Source organism: Vombatus ursinus, unplaced genomic scaffold (genome assembly GCF_900497805.2).
Source record: "Vombatus ursinus unplaced genomic scaffold, bare-nosed wombat genome assembly UNPS02006779.1, whole genome shotgun sequence".
NCBI lineage: Eukaryota > Metazoa > Chordata > Mammalia > Diprotodontia > Vombatidae > Vombatus > Vombatus ursinus.
The window spans coordinates 6,402,230-6,419,714 of NW_020946557.1; the positions used below are offsets into that span (position 1 = coordinate 6,402,230).

The following is a 17,485-nucleotide window of genomic DNA, read 5'->3' on the forward strand; positions in this document are numbered from 1 at the left end:
TCTCTCTCTCTCTCTCTCTCTCTCTCTCTCTCTCTCTCTCTCTCTCTTTCCCTCCCTCCCACCCTCCTCCCCCCTCTTTCCCCATCCCGGAGGAAGGATGGGATATGGGAATATGGAAAGAAGAACGTGGCTTTATCAAACATATGGCCCATTTTTAACTTGCTGTCTGACCCACAGGTTGCTTATTTTGGTGACAGCATGCATTCAGATATTTTCCCAGCCTGTCACTACAGTAACTGGGAGACGGTCCTCATCTTAGAAGAGCTCAGAGAGGACGAAGGCATGGCGTCTGAAAGAGAAGAACCTTTGGAGAAGAAAGGAAAGTATGAGGTAAGGATTCTCTACAGCTAACTTCATGAAAGAGAAACCTTTATGTTTGAAATATCTCAGAGGCCACTTGTGCCAAGAATGAAAAAATCTTTTGGCAAGTAATCTCCATGCTAGATTGGTTCTCTGGGGTAAGAAATTATCTTACTGATAATTTCAAAATGCTACAATCATGACATAGACCTGATTCCCGTCTTCACTGAGTGTCGCTTTTCAGTCTGTTCTGAGGCACCACATACATACTGAGGGATACCAGCAAAGTCAAATCATGAATCATTAGACTTATACTATGTGTCTTCTTTGCTTCACCAAGAAAGCAGTTCATTCCCTGTTTCTTCATTTGTCAAATTGAACTAACTTGGATGCCTCATTATATAATATATATAATATAATATTATAAATAATATATATATTATATATAATAATATATAATAATATAAATATATATTATTATATAATATAATAAGCTACGGAACTTGTCCTGGAATAAAGAGCTGTTGGAAAGTAAACTGTTTCTTGCCTAAATGGAAGAATTATATCAGGAAAAGAAAAAGGGAGAAAAGTACAAAAGGAGATTTAGAAATTAAACATATCATAAGTTGTGACAATAATTAATATAAGAAGAAAGTCCCAGCTAAAAGTAAGCCTCATCTAGGTTTGGATTTAATAACTAGAATAGGGGAAGAGTTTAAAGATGTTTAACATTCCTTGAGTTCCTTCAGGGTAATATAAAGTAGAGATTTGTGTTGTTTAGGTTAAAGAGGGGTTCAAGGTGGCTTTCTTGGTTTAGTGAGGTTACAGATTGGTTTTTGCTGAGGGGAACTTAAGTCATAGAACCATAGATTTAGAGCTAGAAGAAGCCTTAGAAACCATAGGGTCCAATTCCCTCATTTTATAGATGAGGAAACTGAGGCACAGAAAGATTAAATGACTTGTGCAGTCCTCCTGACTCATATCTAATGCCCTATCCATTATTACACACCTGGAGGGGAAAGTTGTTTGAAGTATAAGCATAGTGCAAGATAGAATAAGGCAAGGGAAAAAAGGAGCAATGGAAAAAATATCCCAATAGTATTCAGACTGTATCCCCTTCATAGACATATTTTCCTATTAGTGAAAATTGACCTATAGTTTTCCCCAAAACTCATGCCATGAAATGCCAAAGTGGGCAAGAGATAATTTTATATTAAATAATAGTTTGGATAAGGGTCTGACTACTATGACTATGGTCTAGAAGGGAAGGCAACTTCTCTTCACTAGATATTTCTCCTGATGCTGCAGTGATTGAGAAGAAAATGAAAGAATAGAGAAGGGAAGGAATGGGCTTCCAGAAACAGCCTTTCCCTAATCCCTGCTTCCAACTGAGGCATTGAACAAAGTGTGTGATTGGTAGAAGGGCTGGCCTTAGAGTAGCAATATGTGGAGCTAGAAGACCATGGAGACCGGAGGAGCAAGTGGCATCAGAAGGACAGGGAGGTGTGTCCTAGCTCATTCAGTAACAGCTTGGGTTCAGGCTCCTACTTTAATGCACAATGATTGATCTGTGTCTCTGGCATGGGAAGGAAAAGATATGTTTTCTTCAGAGACCTCAAACTCCAGAATATTCTTACAGTGCTCTGCTCCAAAGCAACCCTGGCAAGACTGAATACCTACTTGCTTTATTTGTGTTTGTTTGTGATTAAGGGACTATTTGTTATTGATGGGCCCATTATTGGCAGAGGTTTCATGGCAGCTTGGATACATATTTGCCTTTGTGGTCCTGTTTGTTAACCTTTTGGGAAATCCCTTGTCATATAAGTCAAAAATGAACAGTTGGCCCTGAGATTCAGGATGACTGAAGTAACTCTTTTGTTTATTATTGTTGCAGTTGTGTTTTTACAAATAGAAACTTAGAATCACAGCCCAGAAAAAATCAGATTCTACCGTGGTATTTTTCCCACTTTAATCTCAGTATCAGTTCTATTCCTCTGTATAGTAGACTTCTGACATCATGGCCAAGAGAAAACCTCAAAGCCAGGAAGTAAATACAGCAAGTCATTAAAGTTCATAATCTTTCCTGTGGCTTCAAGAGATGGGGTAGGGAGAGGGAGGTGAGACGGGGAGGTAGGTGCAAACATTCTTAACCACTCTGGTAGGAGGAAAATATTAAAACATTATTCCCATAAAATGGACAAACAAAGTATTGTGTATGTTGCGGGGAGGCTAGGTAGAGTGAGTAGTCTTTGGTTATTGCTTAGAAAAATATAGATTATTTCTTTCCAACCAAATATGTCAGTCAGCAGACCAAACAGGGTAAATGCAAACTGTTTTGTGAGTGGAAAGTGTGTGATCACACAAGTATTTCATCCTATACTTCCAGTTCTTTTACTCACCACAAGTAAAGCAATAACTTCTTAGTAAGTGGAATTTAAAAAAAAAAATAACCAAATCTTCTCAAGTTATCATTATAGGCCATGGGTTGAAAGGAATCAGGAATTTTACATTTTCTGCATGTGCAGGCAGTATGTGTAGTTTCTTTATTAGTCCATAGAAATACAATTATGACTTGCTTAGACGTGAATTGAATTCAGAAAAATTGACAGGAATTTCCTTTCTGGAGAAACTCTTGGGTGGGCACACGTTCAGCAGAGAATTTCTATGTCACTTTCATTTGCAGTGGTTTGAATGGGAGCTAAGAATTTTGGGTAAGAACAGGGAACATTTTGAATGGAGCTTAATGGATTTTTTTGTTGTTGTTGTTCAGTCGTTTTTCAGTTATGCCCAACTCTTTGTGACCCTATTTGGGGTTTTCTTAGCAAAGATACTGGAGTTCCTTGCCATTTCCTTCTCCAGCTCATTTTCAGATGAAGTAACTGAGGCAAACGGGGTTAAGTGACTTGCCCAGGGTCACACAGCTAGTAAGCATCTGAGGTCAAATTTGAATTCAGGAAGATGAGTCTTCCTGACTCTAGGCCCAACATTTTATCCATTGCCTCACTTAGCTGATTATAGAATTATAGATTTAGAATAAGAGGGACCCATTTAATAGATGAGGAAACTGAGTCCCAGAGACACTAAATGCTTTTCCAACAGTTATGCAGATAGTAAATAGCTGAGCTGGGATATGAACCCTGGTCTTCCTATTCCATAGCCAGCTTTCCATTAGGTTGTGCAGACCTCTCCTGCTTGTCAAGTGGTTAGCCACTCTGCTGCACAGGGGAGAGAGGAGGGATGTTCACAGTTAAATTACCATAGTTACTTTTGCACATAAGCAAAAAATAGAAACCTTAAAGAGCAAGATTCAAAGAATAATAATAATAATAATAACTTGAATTTATGTAACACTTTGTTTTACAAAACATTCTTAACAGCAACCCTGGGAGGAAAGGTAGCATAAGCATTCTTACCATTTTACAGCTGTGGATAGTGAGGTTGAGACTGACTCATGGTCTCGCCCTGCTAATAAATGTTGGAGCCAGTATTATAACACAGGTCTCCTATTACCCATCTCAACACTCTTATACAAATATTTCTAAAAATAAAGCAATATGTCACTTTGCCATTCTGACTATTATCTAGCCAAACTTAGCCCCAGGATATTCTATCTAGAACTATCAAACACGTCCTTGGAGTGATAGAGTAGAATATTAGACATTCACCATGTGATTCTGGGCAAGTCACTTAACCTTGTTTACCTCAGTTTCCTCATCTGTAAAATGAGCTGGAGAAGGAAATGGCAAATCACTCTAGTATCTTTGCCAAGAAAATCCCAAATAGAGTCACAAAGAGTCAGATATGACTGAAATGGCCGAACAACAACAAATATCAGATTCTAATTCAATAAATGTTTTTGTAGGACCTGTAAGACAGTACACTAAGTCAAGGAGGCAAAAAGACAAGATGCCATCTTTATGCTGAAGGGTACATTCTGTTGGGGAAATGTATCAAAACTGTCTATGTGACACACAGCCAGTATGTGTTTGAAGCCATATTTGAACTCAGAAAGATGAGTCTTCCTGCTTCTAGGCCCAGCACTCTATCTACTGTGCCATCTAACTGCCTAGTAAAGAATGCATACAGAATAGATAAAAGGTGTGATGGGAAGGCCTAACTCAGACCTGTAACCCATTAGTTAGTTTATGAGTTGTTGGAACAAAATGACTCGTGAGTCATTCAGCAGTTAATAAGAGGAGGCCAACCATAGCAAAGAAAGGATATTCAACAAGGATATTGCAGCATTTAGCTTGGGTAGACTTCCTCCTCTACTCCATGGAAATGTGTGTGATCATCAGGGGCAGGGTCTGGTGATTCATGTGATCTTGGGACATCTGCCAAGCATGAAAGACCCTAACCAGGAAGCCACATCAATAAGAGGCTGCCCAAAAAAAATTTGTGCCAAGGTAGGTCCAACTTGAGCCTAAGTCTTCTGGTCTGTTCAGTTCCCTGGGACAGCATTGTCATTCTTCAAGAAAAAAGTAGCATAAGCTATGCGGCCAGAGGAGAGGGAATCTTGCTGTAATAAAATGGGTAACGATTTGAGAAATGGACCTATGACAGAAGGCAACCTTAGAAGGAAAGTAAATACAGTCAATACAAAATATATACAAATTGAATAATAAGTATTTGGAAAGAGGGCGGGGAGAAGAGTAGCAAGGTTGGAATAATTAGGAAGGGCCTCCTGGAGAGGTAGCATCTGAGCTGTGCTTTGGAGGAAGCCAAGGATTTTATAAGGAAATAGTGAGGAGGGAATATATTCCAAGTATGGAGGTCAAAAGAAATGTTATATATGTAACATCCAGTACAGCAAGCAGATCACTCTGACTGGAATGTAGTATGCATGAGGGGTAGTCATAATAAGTCTGGAAAGGTAGGTTGAAGCCAAACTGTAAATGGCTTTAAATGCCAAACAGATAAGTTTGTGTTTTATTGTTGAAAAAAATGGAGAGCTATCACAGCTTCTTGAGCAGAGTATTGATATGGGCGGAGATGCACCTTAGGACAAAAAATCGATTTGGCAGCTATATAGGGGATGAATTGAAGAGTTGAGGGTAAGGAATTTTTAGTTAGGAAGGCTATGAGCCTGGACTAAGGGTGATTGTGGTATGAGTAGAGAGCAGGGGATAGATTAGAAAGATAGTATGAAAATAAAATTGACAAGATCTGACAACTAATTTGACATAAAGAGATTGATGGGGGGGGAGGTAGATAGTAAGAAGATTGAACAATCAAGGATGATTCCTAGGTCATGAACGTGAGTGGTTCAGATGGCAGCACCCTTAACAGAAAAAGCAAAGTTAGGAAAAGAGATGTGTTGTGAAGGAGACAGGGGCACAAGCAGTTAGCTAGTCATTTCTGTTTTGTCTCAAAATGAATAGAACACAGTCTATTCAATAATTTGTCGAGTCAGCCATTATGGAAATTATGCAAAAACCCCGAATAGTTTAAGTTGTAGAATATCACAGAGTCATAGAATATTAATTTGAGAAAGAACCTTAGAAGTCATCTAGGTCTTATTGTGCAGATTAGGAATGTGAGACACGCAGAGGTTACGTGGTCGCACTAGTAGTAGTTAGTGGTAGAGTCAGGACTAAGAGCCAGATGTCCTGATTCCCAAGCAGTGGCTTTTGCACATTCTTTGTACCCGGAGCTACACATGTAGCTATGAACCTTCTACAGCTGCATTTAGGAGGTACTCTTCAGGCCCTTTTCAAATTTGAGTAGATTTATGACTAAATAATAAAATGGGTAACAAATTGAGAAATATCTTGAATTTCTTTTGGAACTCCTAATATTGGTGAAAAATTGACTGAAAGAAATAAGCAGATCATTTTGGAAAGACAAAAAGGAAAGAAATATAAATTTAAAGTTCTCACTATTAGAAAACAGAGAGAGAGAGAGAAATGGATATCATTATTGCCACAATAGTCAGTGATAGGTTGCTGAGTGAATTTGCAGAAGAGTTTGTCAGCCTGAGACTGAGAACACTGACCAACAAAAACAAATTATCTTATTTCATTGCCTAAACCAACTTTTCCTGTAATTTCAAAGAAACAATATTTTCCTTTATTTTAACTCTTTGGTGAACATAAAGCCCTGTTTGCCATCAATAAACAAAACCTTTTGAGATTCAAATTCCATGTGTCATAGAGACAGTACTGAAAAGAACTTAAAAATGCTACAGTCCAACCCTCTCATCTTATAGATCAGGAGACTGAGGCAGAGAGAGCTTAAATGACTTGCCCAGAGTCACGCAATTAGTAAAGTCTTTGAGGGAAGATTACAAACTCAGCTTTCCCTGACTCCAGGTTGTCTATCCACTATGATACCTAGTTGCCTCAACAATAGGATATTTGTGGTTAGCCTTGAGAATGAACATTTTTTTCCCCTTAATTTTTCCAGTGAGTAATTAGGGAATAGGAAGGAGTATTCATCACATGAAAAGTTGGGTGAAAAAAAAATTTCAGGACCTCCAAATGACAATCCTTGTATTACCACTGATTTATAAAGTGGTTCAGAATAAACTTCTTTTTCCCCTAATTTCCTCAAGTTTTAAAGGAAATTCTAACAATTTATTAAGACCGAGTTAGAAAATGTAGGCTAAATTGTTACTTAATGAAGTCTTTACAGGTAGGTCCTGATTCAAGGAAATCCTATAAACAAATATTCCATTTAAATAATTAATAAATTAAGGAGTTATTCCATTATGTGAGGATGTTTTCCTCCTGGTAAAATGTCACTCAGGCTTGCTTGTGATTTGTTAGGAAGAGCAGGAGAGAAAAACTTGAAAGTTAGCTATTAAAAATAACTCAGAGACTATTTCAGAAATTGAAAAAAAATTAATGAAATAACTCAGGTTTCAAAAATATTATTTTCTCACAGTTTTGCAAGGACACATCCCCTTACACACACACACACACACACACACACACACACTCTCTCTCTCTCTCACTCTCTCTCTCTCTCTCTCTCCTTGTATAAAAGGAGACATACCTGTATAACCTTTTGCTTCTTAGTGTTTTGGAGACTTGATTCTTTGCAGCTGTCCCATTTTTCCTGGCCTCAGTATAAACACAAGTTCCTTTCCTTTCTGTGGTTTACCAATACAGCATAAAAGGGTGATATTAAAGATACTGTGTTTCTTCTGTTAGGGACATTTCCCTTTTTACATAAGAGGAATCATTATCCTGTTGAGCTTGGAATTAAATGCATCATCTTAAGTTTTCCAGAGAAGGAGGGGTGAATTTTATATTAGATCTTTATCAGTGGATTTGACAATAAGAATAAATTATAAGAATCTATGAAAATAATTACTGCCCTGTGCAACCACATTTTGAGGGAAAAGGGGTGACAAAAAAGGTCAGAATGAATTACAAGGGGGTAGGGGTGGGGGCAATTCTACTGTTTTGTGCATGTTGTGTGAAAAAGTTCCTCATGGAATTTGAAAACATAGGCCAATTTTGTGACAGCAGTACAACAACTCTATAATTAGGTTTCCATAGAACATGTACTTGACACTTTAAAATTAAAAAGGAGAATTTCATTAGGCCTTTTTTTTTTTAAAATTTTCCCTCATGCAAGCAGACTTATAATGCTCCAGTAGTATATGGAAAAAGTAATTCATTTTAGACTATTCCTAAATACCAAGGGAAAAAATAAGTATGACCCACCTTTCTCCAATCCACCAATGAAATCCTTGCCTAAATATTCTTGCACACTTGAGCAATTATTATATTTCCTTTGATTACATGTTTGTCATAGCTTCCTCATGAGATTATAGGTTTACTAAAAGAGACATAATGCCTTCTCTTTGAGATGTACGCCAAAGTATTGGAGTTATTCAGGTGTTGTAAAATCTTACTAGCTAACTCACAGCAGGGTTTAAATTTGTTTTTGTCAAAATTAATGTAAGACCTGAAATGAAGATAAAAGCAAAATTATCCTGCAAAAAACCTCCATTTTTACATAGGCATAGAAGAAAAAGGTTTATGTTGAGGTTCATCTATCTCCAAAAATTGCCATCATCCTGTATATACAAATTCTTGAATAATTTTAAAACAGGCAGGATATTAGAGACCCGGACAGCAGAGTATTTGATAGCTTTGCATGTAAGTAGGTATATGCGTATAGGGGCTGCTCAGCACCAAATGGATAAAGAGCTAGCCCTGAAGTTGGGAAAACCTGAGTTCAAATGTGGCCTCAGATACTTGCTAGCTTTGTGACCCTAGACAAGTCACTTAACCCTGTTTGCCTCAGTTTCTTCATCTGTAAAATGATCTGGAAAAGGAAATGGCAAACCACTCCAATATCTTTGCCAAGAAGACCCCAAATGGGGCCGAGAAGAGTCGGACATGACTAATTGACTAAACAACAACATATGCACATAACAACATTGCACATAAGTCAATCCACAAACACTTACTAAATACATCCTATGTTCCAGACGCTGTGTTAGGCACCAGGGATACAGAGACCAAGAGGAAACAAATCTTGCCCTCAAGGAGCTAAAATTTTATTATTAGAAACAACATGTAAATGTATATTTGTTGTTGTTATGTTTAGTCAGTAACCTGACTCTTTGTGACTCCATTTGTGGTTTTCTTGGCAAAGATACTGGAATGGCGTGCCATTTCCTTCTCCAGCTCATTTTACAGATGGAAAAACTGAGGTAAACAGGGTTAAGTGACTTGCCCAGGGTCACACAACTAGTAAGTATCTGAGGCCAGATTTGAACTCAGATCCTCCTAACTTCAGGGTTGGCGCTGTATCCACTGCGCCACCTAAGCTGCCCATAAATGTGTATATAAAACAAATATATGATAATGGGAGGTGGGGATTGACAGCATTAGTACTATAGTGGATCAGGAAAGGCCTTACAAAGAAGACTGTTGCTTTAGTGTGCTTTGAGGGATACTAAGAATTCTAAGAGACAGAAGTAAGAAAGGAGTGTTTTCCAGGCATGGGGGACACAGCCTATGCAAGGGCATAAAGATGGGAGATAAAGAATGATAGGTGAGAAAAAGCAAGAGCAGTAGTTCACCCAAACCATATTGTGTGTAAAGAAAAATACTTTATGATAAACCTAGAAAGGTAGGTTAGCGCCAGATTGTTGAAGATGTCGCCTTTAAATTTTATCACACATAGCTATCAGATCCCATAATGCCTTGAAATGTCTCTAGTGAAATTAAGCCATTTCTTCTTAGTGGGTTCTCAGATAAATGGCATCTAAAAAGAAAATCTCACCTTTCTTTATGAAGTTGGGTCCAAATAAGTATATAACCAAAAAATTTATAATATTAAGATGTACAAAAAAATCATGTGATCTTATATCAGCAGAAGCACTCCCCCCACCCACCCAAAAATAGGAAATGGATTTCATTTGGTGGTCAAATAAGAGAAATGGAGAATGCAGAATAAATGTGGAAAGCACAAAGGTTTATAAATCTAAACACACATCTGGAGCTTTGTATTACTCAGAAAATAAATTTGTTTTAGAAATGCATCTTACAGATATTCTTTGCCATGTTTCTGTCTCTTTGTTTTGTTTTTTCATTTGTTTACCACTTCTCTGGAAATACCTTAGGATTGGTGTTTCCCACTTGGAGTACTATTCTAATGGCAGTCTAAACCACATTACTCTACCAATAAAGGCATAGTTTGGTGAAGTATTAGTAACTGCTTTTACTACATTTTTTTTTTTAATGTTGATACTGTTTCTGTGGAGGGAAAAAATATTTAGCCCATTACATGATCTTGATTTGATGTATCTGATTTATCTGTATTTTTTTTCCTCTTCTCTCAGGGGCAGCAAAAAAAGCCTTTAAATTCATTTTCTAAAGAATGGGGCTCTTTATTTGTTGATGGCAACCTGGGACTGGAAAGCTCTGCAAATTCATTCACGTGGTTTTGTAAGCAAATTCATCATTACAGCACTATTGCGATCCCAAGTCTGGAAGCTATAACAGGTAAGGAAAAGAAAGACTGGATAACTACATGACATTTATCTTTCATACCTATATTAATTTGTCATTTTGTAACTAGGGAAATAAACCACCTCATAATATGATTTATTTTGTATGAATATTCAGGCAGGAAACCCAGCTCATCATTTTAATAAAAATAGATAGAAATCCTAGCTCCAGATCCATTTCTGTGGCATGGAGATGACAGCGGTCTCTCAAGAGGCTAGACCAGCCAAGCACAAACACAGGTCTTGCTGATCTGAAAAGAGTTTGACTACGGACCTGGAAGTATACTTATCTTTGGAGATTCATTAACCTAGTAACAAAGTTGCCAAGGGCTTGTGATGTGAGTCGATAGAGGGAGTCCTAAATCATTGAAATTACACGTCTCTTAAAATATGGAAATCATCCTCGGTCAATATACTGAATGCTCGGTTAGATTATCTAAAAACGAGCAGCATTACAAATAGTGAGCAACTCAACCCTCAATATTTTTCCTGTAAATTTATTCCAGTACCTCACTTAGAACCTGGAATGTAATTGGTGCCAAATAAATGCTTGTTGAATTTGCATTGTGAGCAGAAGTTTAATCAGCATGCTGCAAACTACCATTGTCCTTCCTCCCATACTACTTTGCATTTATTTGTTTTTATTCTCTATGTGCCTATGTATGTACTTATCATCAAGACTGAAACCGTTCTATGTCTTTGTTGCCCCAGTGCAGAGATTTCATTCTTAGCATCCCCAGTGAAGAGGTGTGCTAGTGTCAGCTCATGATGACTCCAAGACCCAATTGTTAAATTTTCAGTGTGAACATTTACAACTCAGAAATGGGCAAGTCCTACAAATCAAGGCTTGAACTATTGTCTTCTGGTTGTCTAGGCTTAAAATGATGGAGAAAAAATTAATAATGCAGATTAAACTTTAGAGTTATCATATATTCATTTTTTCCCCATTTGCCAGCACACCTCTGCTCCAGTGCCTAGCATAGTACTTGGCATATAGTAAGTGATTTTTTTTTTTTTGGTCAGGCAATCGGGGTTAAGTGACTTGCTCAGGGTCACACAGCTAGTAAGTGTCAAGTGTCTGAGATGGAATTTGAACTCAGGTCCTCCTGACTCCAAGGCCAGAGCTCTATCCACTGCGCCACCTAGCTGCCCCCATAGTAGATGATTAATAAGTGTTTTCGATTGTGTAATATGATGCCCTTTGTTATTTTTTTATAAAATAAAGGAATAGCATTTTGCAGAGTTTGAACTATGACGATAATTGTAGGATCAGTATTAAGAGTGAGCAAAGGAGTAAGGCTGATTTTCATCCCCCTTTTTTTTCAGGAAGGTCCCAAATCATTCTACTCTCTTTTGTTGTTTAATCCGTTTAGTCATGTTGGACTCTTCGTGATCCCATGGACCATAGTATCCATGGGTTTCTTGGCAAAGATACCAGAGCGGTTTGCCATTTGCTTTTCCAGTGGATTATAGCAAACAGAGGTTAAGTGACTTGCCCAGGGTTGCACAGCTAGTAAGTGTCTGAAGCCAGATTTGAATTCAGATCTTCCTGACTCCAGGCATGGCACTCTATCCATGGATCCACCTAGCTGAAACTTCTAAACATCTCATAATGAATAAACTTGTCTCTTTCTCCAGTTGAAACAATGCATTTTTTTCTTTCATTTCTATCCCTGTTCATGCATCAACACTTGACACTCTTTTTGAGAAAGAATGGCATGCTTCCCTTCCACTGACACAAGGATAACATACAAAGCCCTCAGCCTGGAATTTGAAGCCCTTTCTAATTTGATTCCCACCTACCTTTCCAGCCTTACTGAGCAGGACTTCCCTTCTGTGTTCTGGCCAAACTGGCCTGCTGGCTGTTCCCCAAACACACTTCAACTCCAATCCCAGTAAAGCTTTTCCATATGTGGAAAATGTATTCCATCTTGATGTGTGCTCAGTACTCAGCACCAGTGCCCCTCCCTCCTCACTGACTTCTGAGTACTCTGTTCCTCCTCAATTTATCTTCTATTTACTTATCTGTCTGCCTGTTGGTTTCACACCACCACCAATAACATCAGTAATGGCAGAATTTAAGCTCCCTGAGGCCAGGGCCTGTTTCCTTAACCTACTGCAGTGTCTTGAACAAAGGGCTAAGGATAGGAATTGAATCTGTGATTTCACTGGTATTGGGAACTCCCAGTTGAGAAACCTCCCTCTTCCAATGTAAATTTGCATCTTATCTGCACCATATAGACTCAAAGAAGTCCCTAAGTGAACCAACTGGCTTAATGAAAGGATTTAATTCTGTGAAGTTTGGATTCAGTCAAAGGGCCGCACTTGAGTACGTAGAGGGCCACGTGTGGCCTCAAGCCCACAAGTTCTCCATCCCTGTTCTAGACACTCAGCAAGTGATATACAAACATGCAAGATTTCAAAGAATAAGTTTTTGCTTGCTCCTAATAGAGAACCTTGTTTGTCATAATTTCCCACTGTCCTTTAGCCTACGTGGTGTATAACTTGCAGATTGTTTTATGTTGTTATATACTAGGGCTACATGTGTGGGTATGTGTGTATGTATGTATGTATGTATGTGTACATGTAGGTATATGTATATTGTATAGACAGATAGACAGACAGATAGATAGTTTGGCAAACATTAAAGCATATATAACTACATTACATTATACTTTTAAAATACCTGAATTAATTGTTGAAACCACTTCCATAACTTTATAGCATATAATTCTGGCCTTGTCAGATCTGGCATTGCATTTAACAGCTGATCTTACTCACTCAAAAATGACCCCAAAGGCTTTGAACTTTATGTATCAAGAATGGATATCTTTTTTAGGAACTATTTTGAAATTTTAAACAGCAAATGAAAACATTTGACAATGAGGTCCCAGTGTCTGACATATTCCAAGATAAATAATCTATATTCCTGTGGACTGATGCAAGATGATAACACAAAAAAAAATAGTTAACCCAGGAGGCACCTAGGCAGTGGATAGTGCACCGGCCGTGGAGTCAGGATGACCTGAGTTCAAATCTAGCTTCAAACACAGAACACTTACTAGCTGTGTGACTCCAGGCAAGTTACTTAACCCCAAATGCCTTGCCAAAAAAAAAAAAAGTTAACCCAAATTCTCATGGACCTACAAAATTATTTGAGTTGTTTGCGTGTTTTTAATTTTTATTATAAATACAGGTTGTAATTAATAATAATGGAAAATAATAATATAATTGTATAAATATAATAGATAAAATAATAATATGATAATGTAAAATGTAAATTACTTTGTAAAATAATCTCCATCCTTGGATTTGGGCTGCTGAATACAGATAGAGAAAATTGTGAAATTTTTGATTTTACTCGCTATAAATTTATATGTTATTATATATTTATATATTATTATAAATTTTGCTCACTATAAATATACATAATCTCAGCTAAGCCCTTACTGATGCCCTGCAATCATGTTTTAATCTTGCTTACTTCTTGTCTTATTCTGCAAAGCATGTTCAAAATCTTTTCTTCTCCCGGAAAGTCCTTGCTTCTTTCATCCACTTATAGCCAATGACTTTGCCTCCCATTTCACTGAGAAGATTGAGGTCATCCACCAGAGGATGCTTGACTTTCCTTTCGTCCATCCCTCAAAAGTTCTCAACACCATCAGCTACTCTCTCCATTTTTGGCTTTAGTCACAGAAGACGTGTCCCTACTCCTCACCATACCTACTTGTTTATATTTACTGTGCTTGCAACCCCATACACTTTTTCTTTCAGAGCTTTTGTCTAATAAGTAACACCTCTTAACAGATGGCATAACAATGTGGACAGAGCACTGAACTTAGAATCATAGGACCTGAGTTGAAATCCTAGTTCTGCCAAATACTAGATGTGTGACCTTGGGCAACCACTCAACCAACCAACAAGCATTAATTAAGGGCCCACTGTGGGGCAGCTAGGTGGCATAGTGGATAGAACACCTAGCCTAAAGTCACAAATACTCATCTTCTTGAGTTCTAATCCAGCCTCAGACTCTTACTAGCCTAGACAAGTCACTTAACCCTGTTTGCCTCAATTCCTCATCTGTAAAATGAGTTGGAGAAGGAAAAGGCAAACCACTCCAGTATCTTTGCCAAGAAAACCCCAAATGGGGTCATGAAGAGTCAGACACAACTAAAATGATGTAATAACCACAAAATGTGCCAAGCAGTCTAGTGGGTGGTAGGGATACAGATACAATAAATAAAACAATTCCTACTGTCAAGGAACTAAAATTCCCGCAAGGAAGTGAAGGATATTTCTTAATTACACAAATATAAAGAAAGAAATAACATCTTATAACATTTATATAAATAAATTATATAAATATAAAGAAATAACTATAAAGAGAATAAATACAAAGTAGTTAAATACAAGTTGATTTGAGAGAGAGGGCAGTTGAGAGGGTCAGGAAAGGCTTCACGAAGGAGATGTTGCTTAAGCTATGCCTTGAAGGAAGAGAGGGATTCTTCAGATGGAGGGGTGGTAGGAACATTTTATACATGGGAGACAGCCAGTACAAAAGACATAGAGATGGGGGAGGAAGAGAGAGGCCAGCTTTGCTGGATCACAGAGAGCAAGAGGAAGAGTAATGTCCAAGGAGTTTGGAAAAATAGGATGGGAGGATTGTGGAAGACTTTTAAATGGAGTTTATAATTGACTCTAGAGGTAATAGGAAGTAGATGGAATTTACTGAGTAGCAGAGTAACATGGTTAGACCTGTGCTTAAGGAAAATCATTTTTTAAAAATAATATTTTAATTTTTCCCTAGTTGCACATAAAGACAATTTTCAACATTCAGAAAATCATTTTTTTAACTAGTGTAGGTTTGTATCAAACAAGTGAAGATGGATCCTTGCAGGCTACAAATTGACTTAAAAAACCACAGTTAACATTATGTTGTACTATAATTTATTTTGTTAAACATTTCCCAATTACACTTTATTCTGGTTACCACTGCACTCTGGGGCTACCTACATGCCACCAATTTGATACCTCTGATGGAGAGATTGGGAGATTGAGAGATGCTTAAGGAAGGGCAACCAATTAGGAAATTATAATAATAATCTAGATGGGATATGATGAGGACCTGAACTAAGGTGGTATATAAAGAGAGAAAAGTGGTTGAATGGAGGAGATATAGAGGTAGAAATGGCAACACTTGGCAACTGATTGTATTTGTGGTGGGAAGGAAAGGGAGCAATCAAGGATAACTCCAAGATTTTGAACCTAGGAGACTGGAAGAACGGTTGTACCTTTGACAGAAATAGAGAAGTTTGGCCTTTTACCCATAGCTGAAGTTCTGCATTCTTTTGTTGTTGTTCAGTTGTTTTAGTCATGTCCATTCAGGTTCATGACTACATCTAGGGTTTTCTTCACAAAGATACTGGAATGATTTTGCTGTTTTCTTCTCCAGCTCATTTATAGATGAGGAAACTAAGGCTAAGTGACTGAGGCTGCATTTGAACTCGGGTCATTCTGATTTCAGGCCCAATGCTCTATCCACTGAGCCACCCATCTGCCCCTCTGCATTTTTTACCGTAGCCTTTTTTAGTTTATAAAGTGATTTCAACAACTTTCTGAGGTAGGTTTTGTAAATATTAGTTCTTCCTATTTTGACAATATTGTTAATATAGATTGAAGTTTTACTGTAGAAGGCATTTAATACCACAATAAATATTTTATACTTTACTCAATAGGGAGCCATTGAAGGTCTTTGAGTACGTAATAGTGACACACAGGGTATTGTATCAGAAAGGTTAGGCAGTGTGAGGGATGTACTGGAAAGGGGAAAGATTGAAAGCCAGAAGAATTAGGTTATTATAGTAGTCTAGCTGATATGAGATGAAGGCCTGAACTAGAGTGATTACAGGAGGAATAAAAAGGGAAGGAGTAGATGTGAAAGATATTATGAGGTAGAATCAACTGACCTTGGTAACTAATTGGATGTAGTAGATGAGAGAGAGGAAGGGTTAAGGATAATTCCAAGGTAGCAAATGTGGGTGACTAGGAGAGTGGTAGAGCCATCAACAAAAGTAGAGAAGTTAGGAAGAAGTGGAGTGGTTTTGGAGAAAGGGTAAATTTGGTTTTAGACATATTGGCTTTGAGGAGCTTACTGGACATCTTGGAGGCGCTTAGCAAGCAACTGGACACTCAAGAATTGAAGCTCTAGAAAGTCATTGGAATTAGATCTTACTTTATCTTTATAGAGGTAATAACTGAAGCCATAGGAATAGCTGAGATTACCAAGGCAAAGAGTATAAAGAGAGGACAAAAAAGAGCCAAGGATAGAACTTGGGGAACAGTAGGATAAGGAACCAACAAAGACATAGGAGGAACAGTAGGAGGAAGAAGACCCAGCCATGAGAGTACAGTGTCGTAGAAGCCAAGAGAAGAGGGAGTCTAGAAGAAGGAAATTTTCAACAGTATCAAGTGCTGCATAAAATCCATGGAAGAGGTCAGAACAAAGGTCATTGGATTCAGCAGTAAAGCTGTTATTAAATAACCTTGGAAAGAATTGTTTAAGTGTAATGCAAAATTCCTGAGGAAGGACTACTTCATTTTTATCTTCGCCTGACACATAGTAGGCACTTAATAAATGCTCGTCAGTCAGTAAGCATTCATTAAGCACTTACTATGTGCTAAGCACTGGGGAACACAAAGAAAAAACAATAAATTGATTGATTGAAAGATTAAATAGATTGGGTAGGTGGTGTCAGCATCCCACAAATAATCTAGTTCTACCATTAATTTTGCCTGTCATATTTCAACCTCGTAATTACAGAACAAGTTAAAATGTGATTTTCAGAACTAACCTTTGGCTTCTTTGCCCCGTGTTGAAAGAACTTGAAACGGAGAGGTCATTTTTGAAATTACAAAGAGCTCAACAATGTGCATAGGTTATCCCCACAAATGAGATTGAGAAATAAGATGATACATCAAAAGTCAAATGGATAGTAATCTGTTTCTTGACATCTAAATGAAGTTGTCTGGGATAATAGCAAAAAAATACAAAACCTAGAAAACTACACAGTATTTTAGCCCGTTATCGACATATTGGCAACTAGGTAGCAGAGTGTATGGAGAACTAAGCCTGGAGTCAGGTTGACTGACTCATCTTCCTGAGTTCAAATCCAGCCTCAGACCCTTACTAGCTGTGTGACCCTGGGCAAGCCA

At 37.8% G+C, this 17,485-nt stretch overlaps 1 protein-coding gene across 1 annotated transcript in view; it reads left to right on the top strand.

Annotated features, from left to right (window-relative positions):
• Window positions 1–17,485, top strand: part of NT5DC1 (5'-nucleotidase domain containing 1) — a 250,170-nt gene that overhangs the window by 200,982 nt on the left and 31,703 nt on the right. Inside the window, exons 10-11 of the mRNA XM_027848682.1 lie at window positions 178–330; window positions 10,106–10,268. Of these exons, the coding sequence (XP_027704483.1) occupies window positions 178–330; window positions 10,106–10,268 (316 nt within the window). The remainder of the gene's footprint in view (window positions 1–177; window positions 331–10,105; window positions 10,269–17,485) is intronic.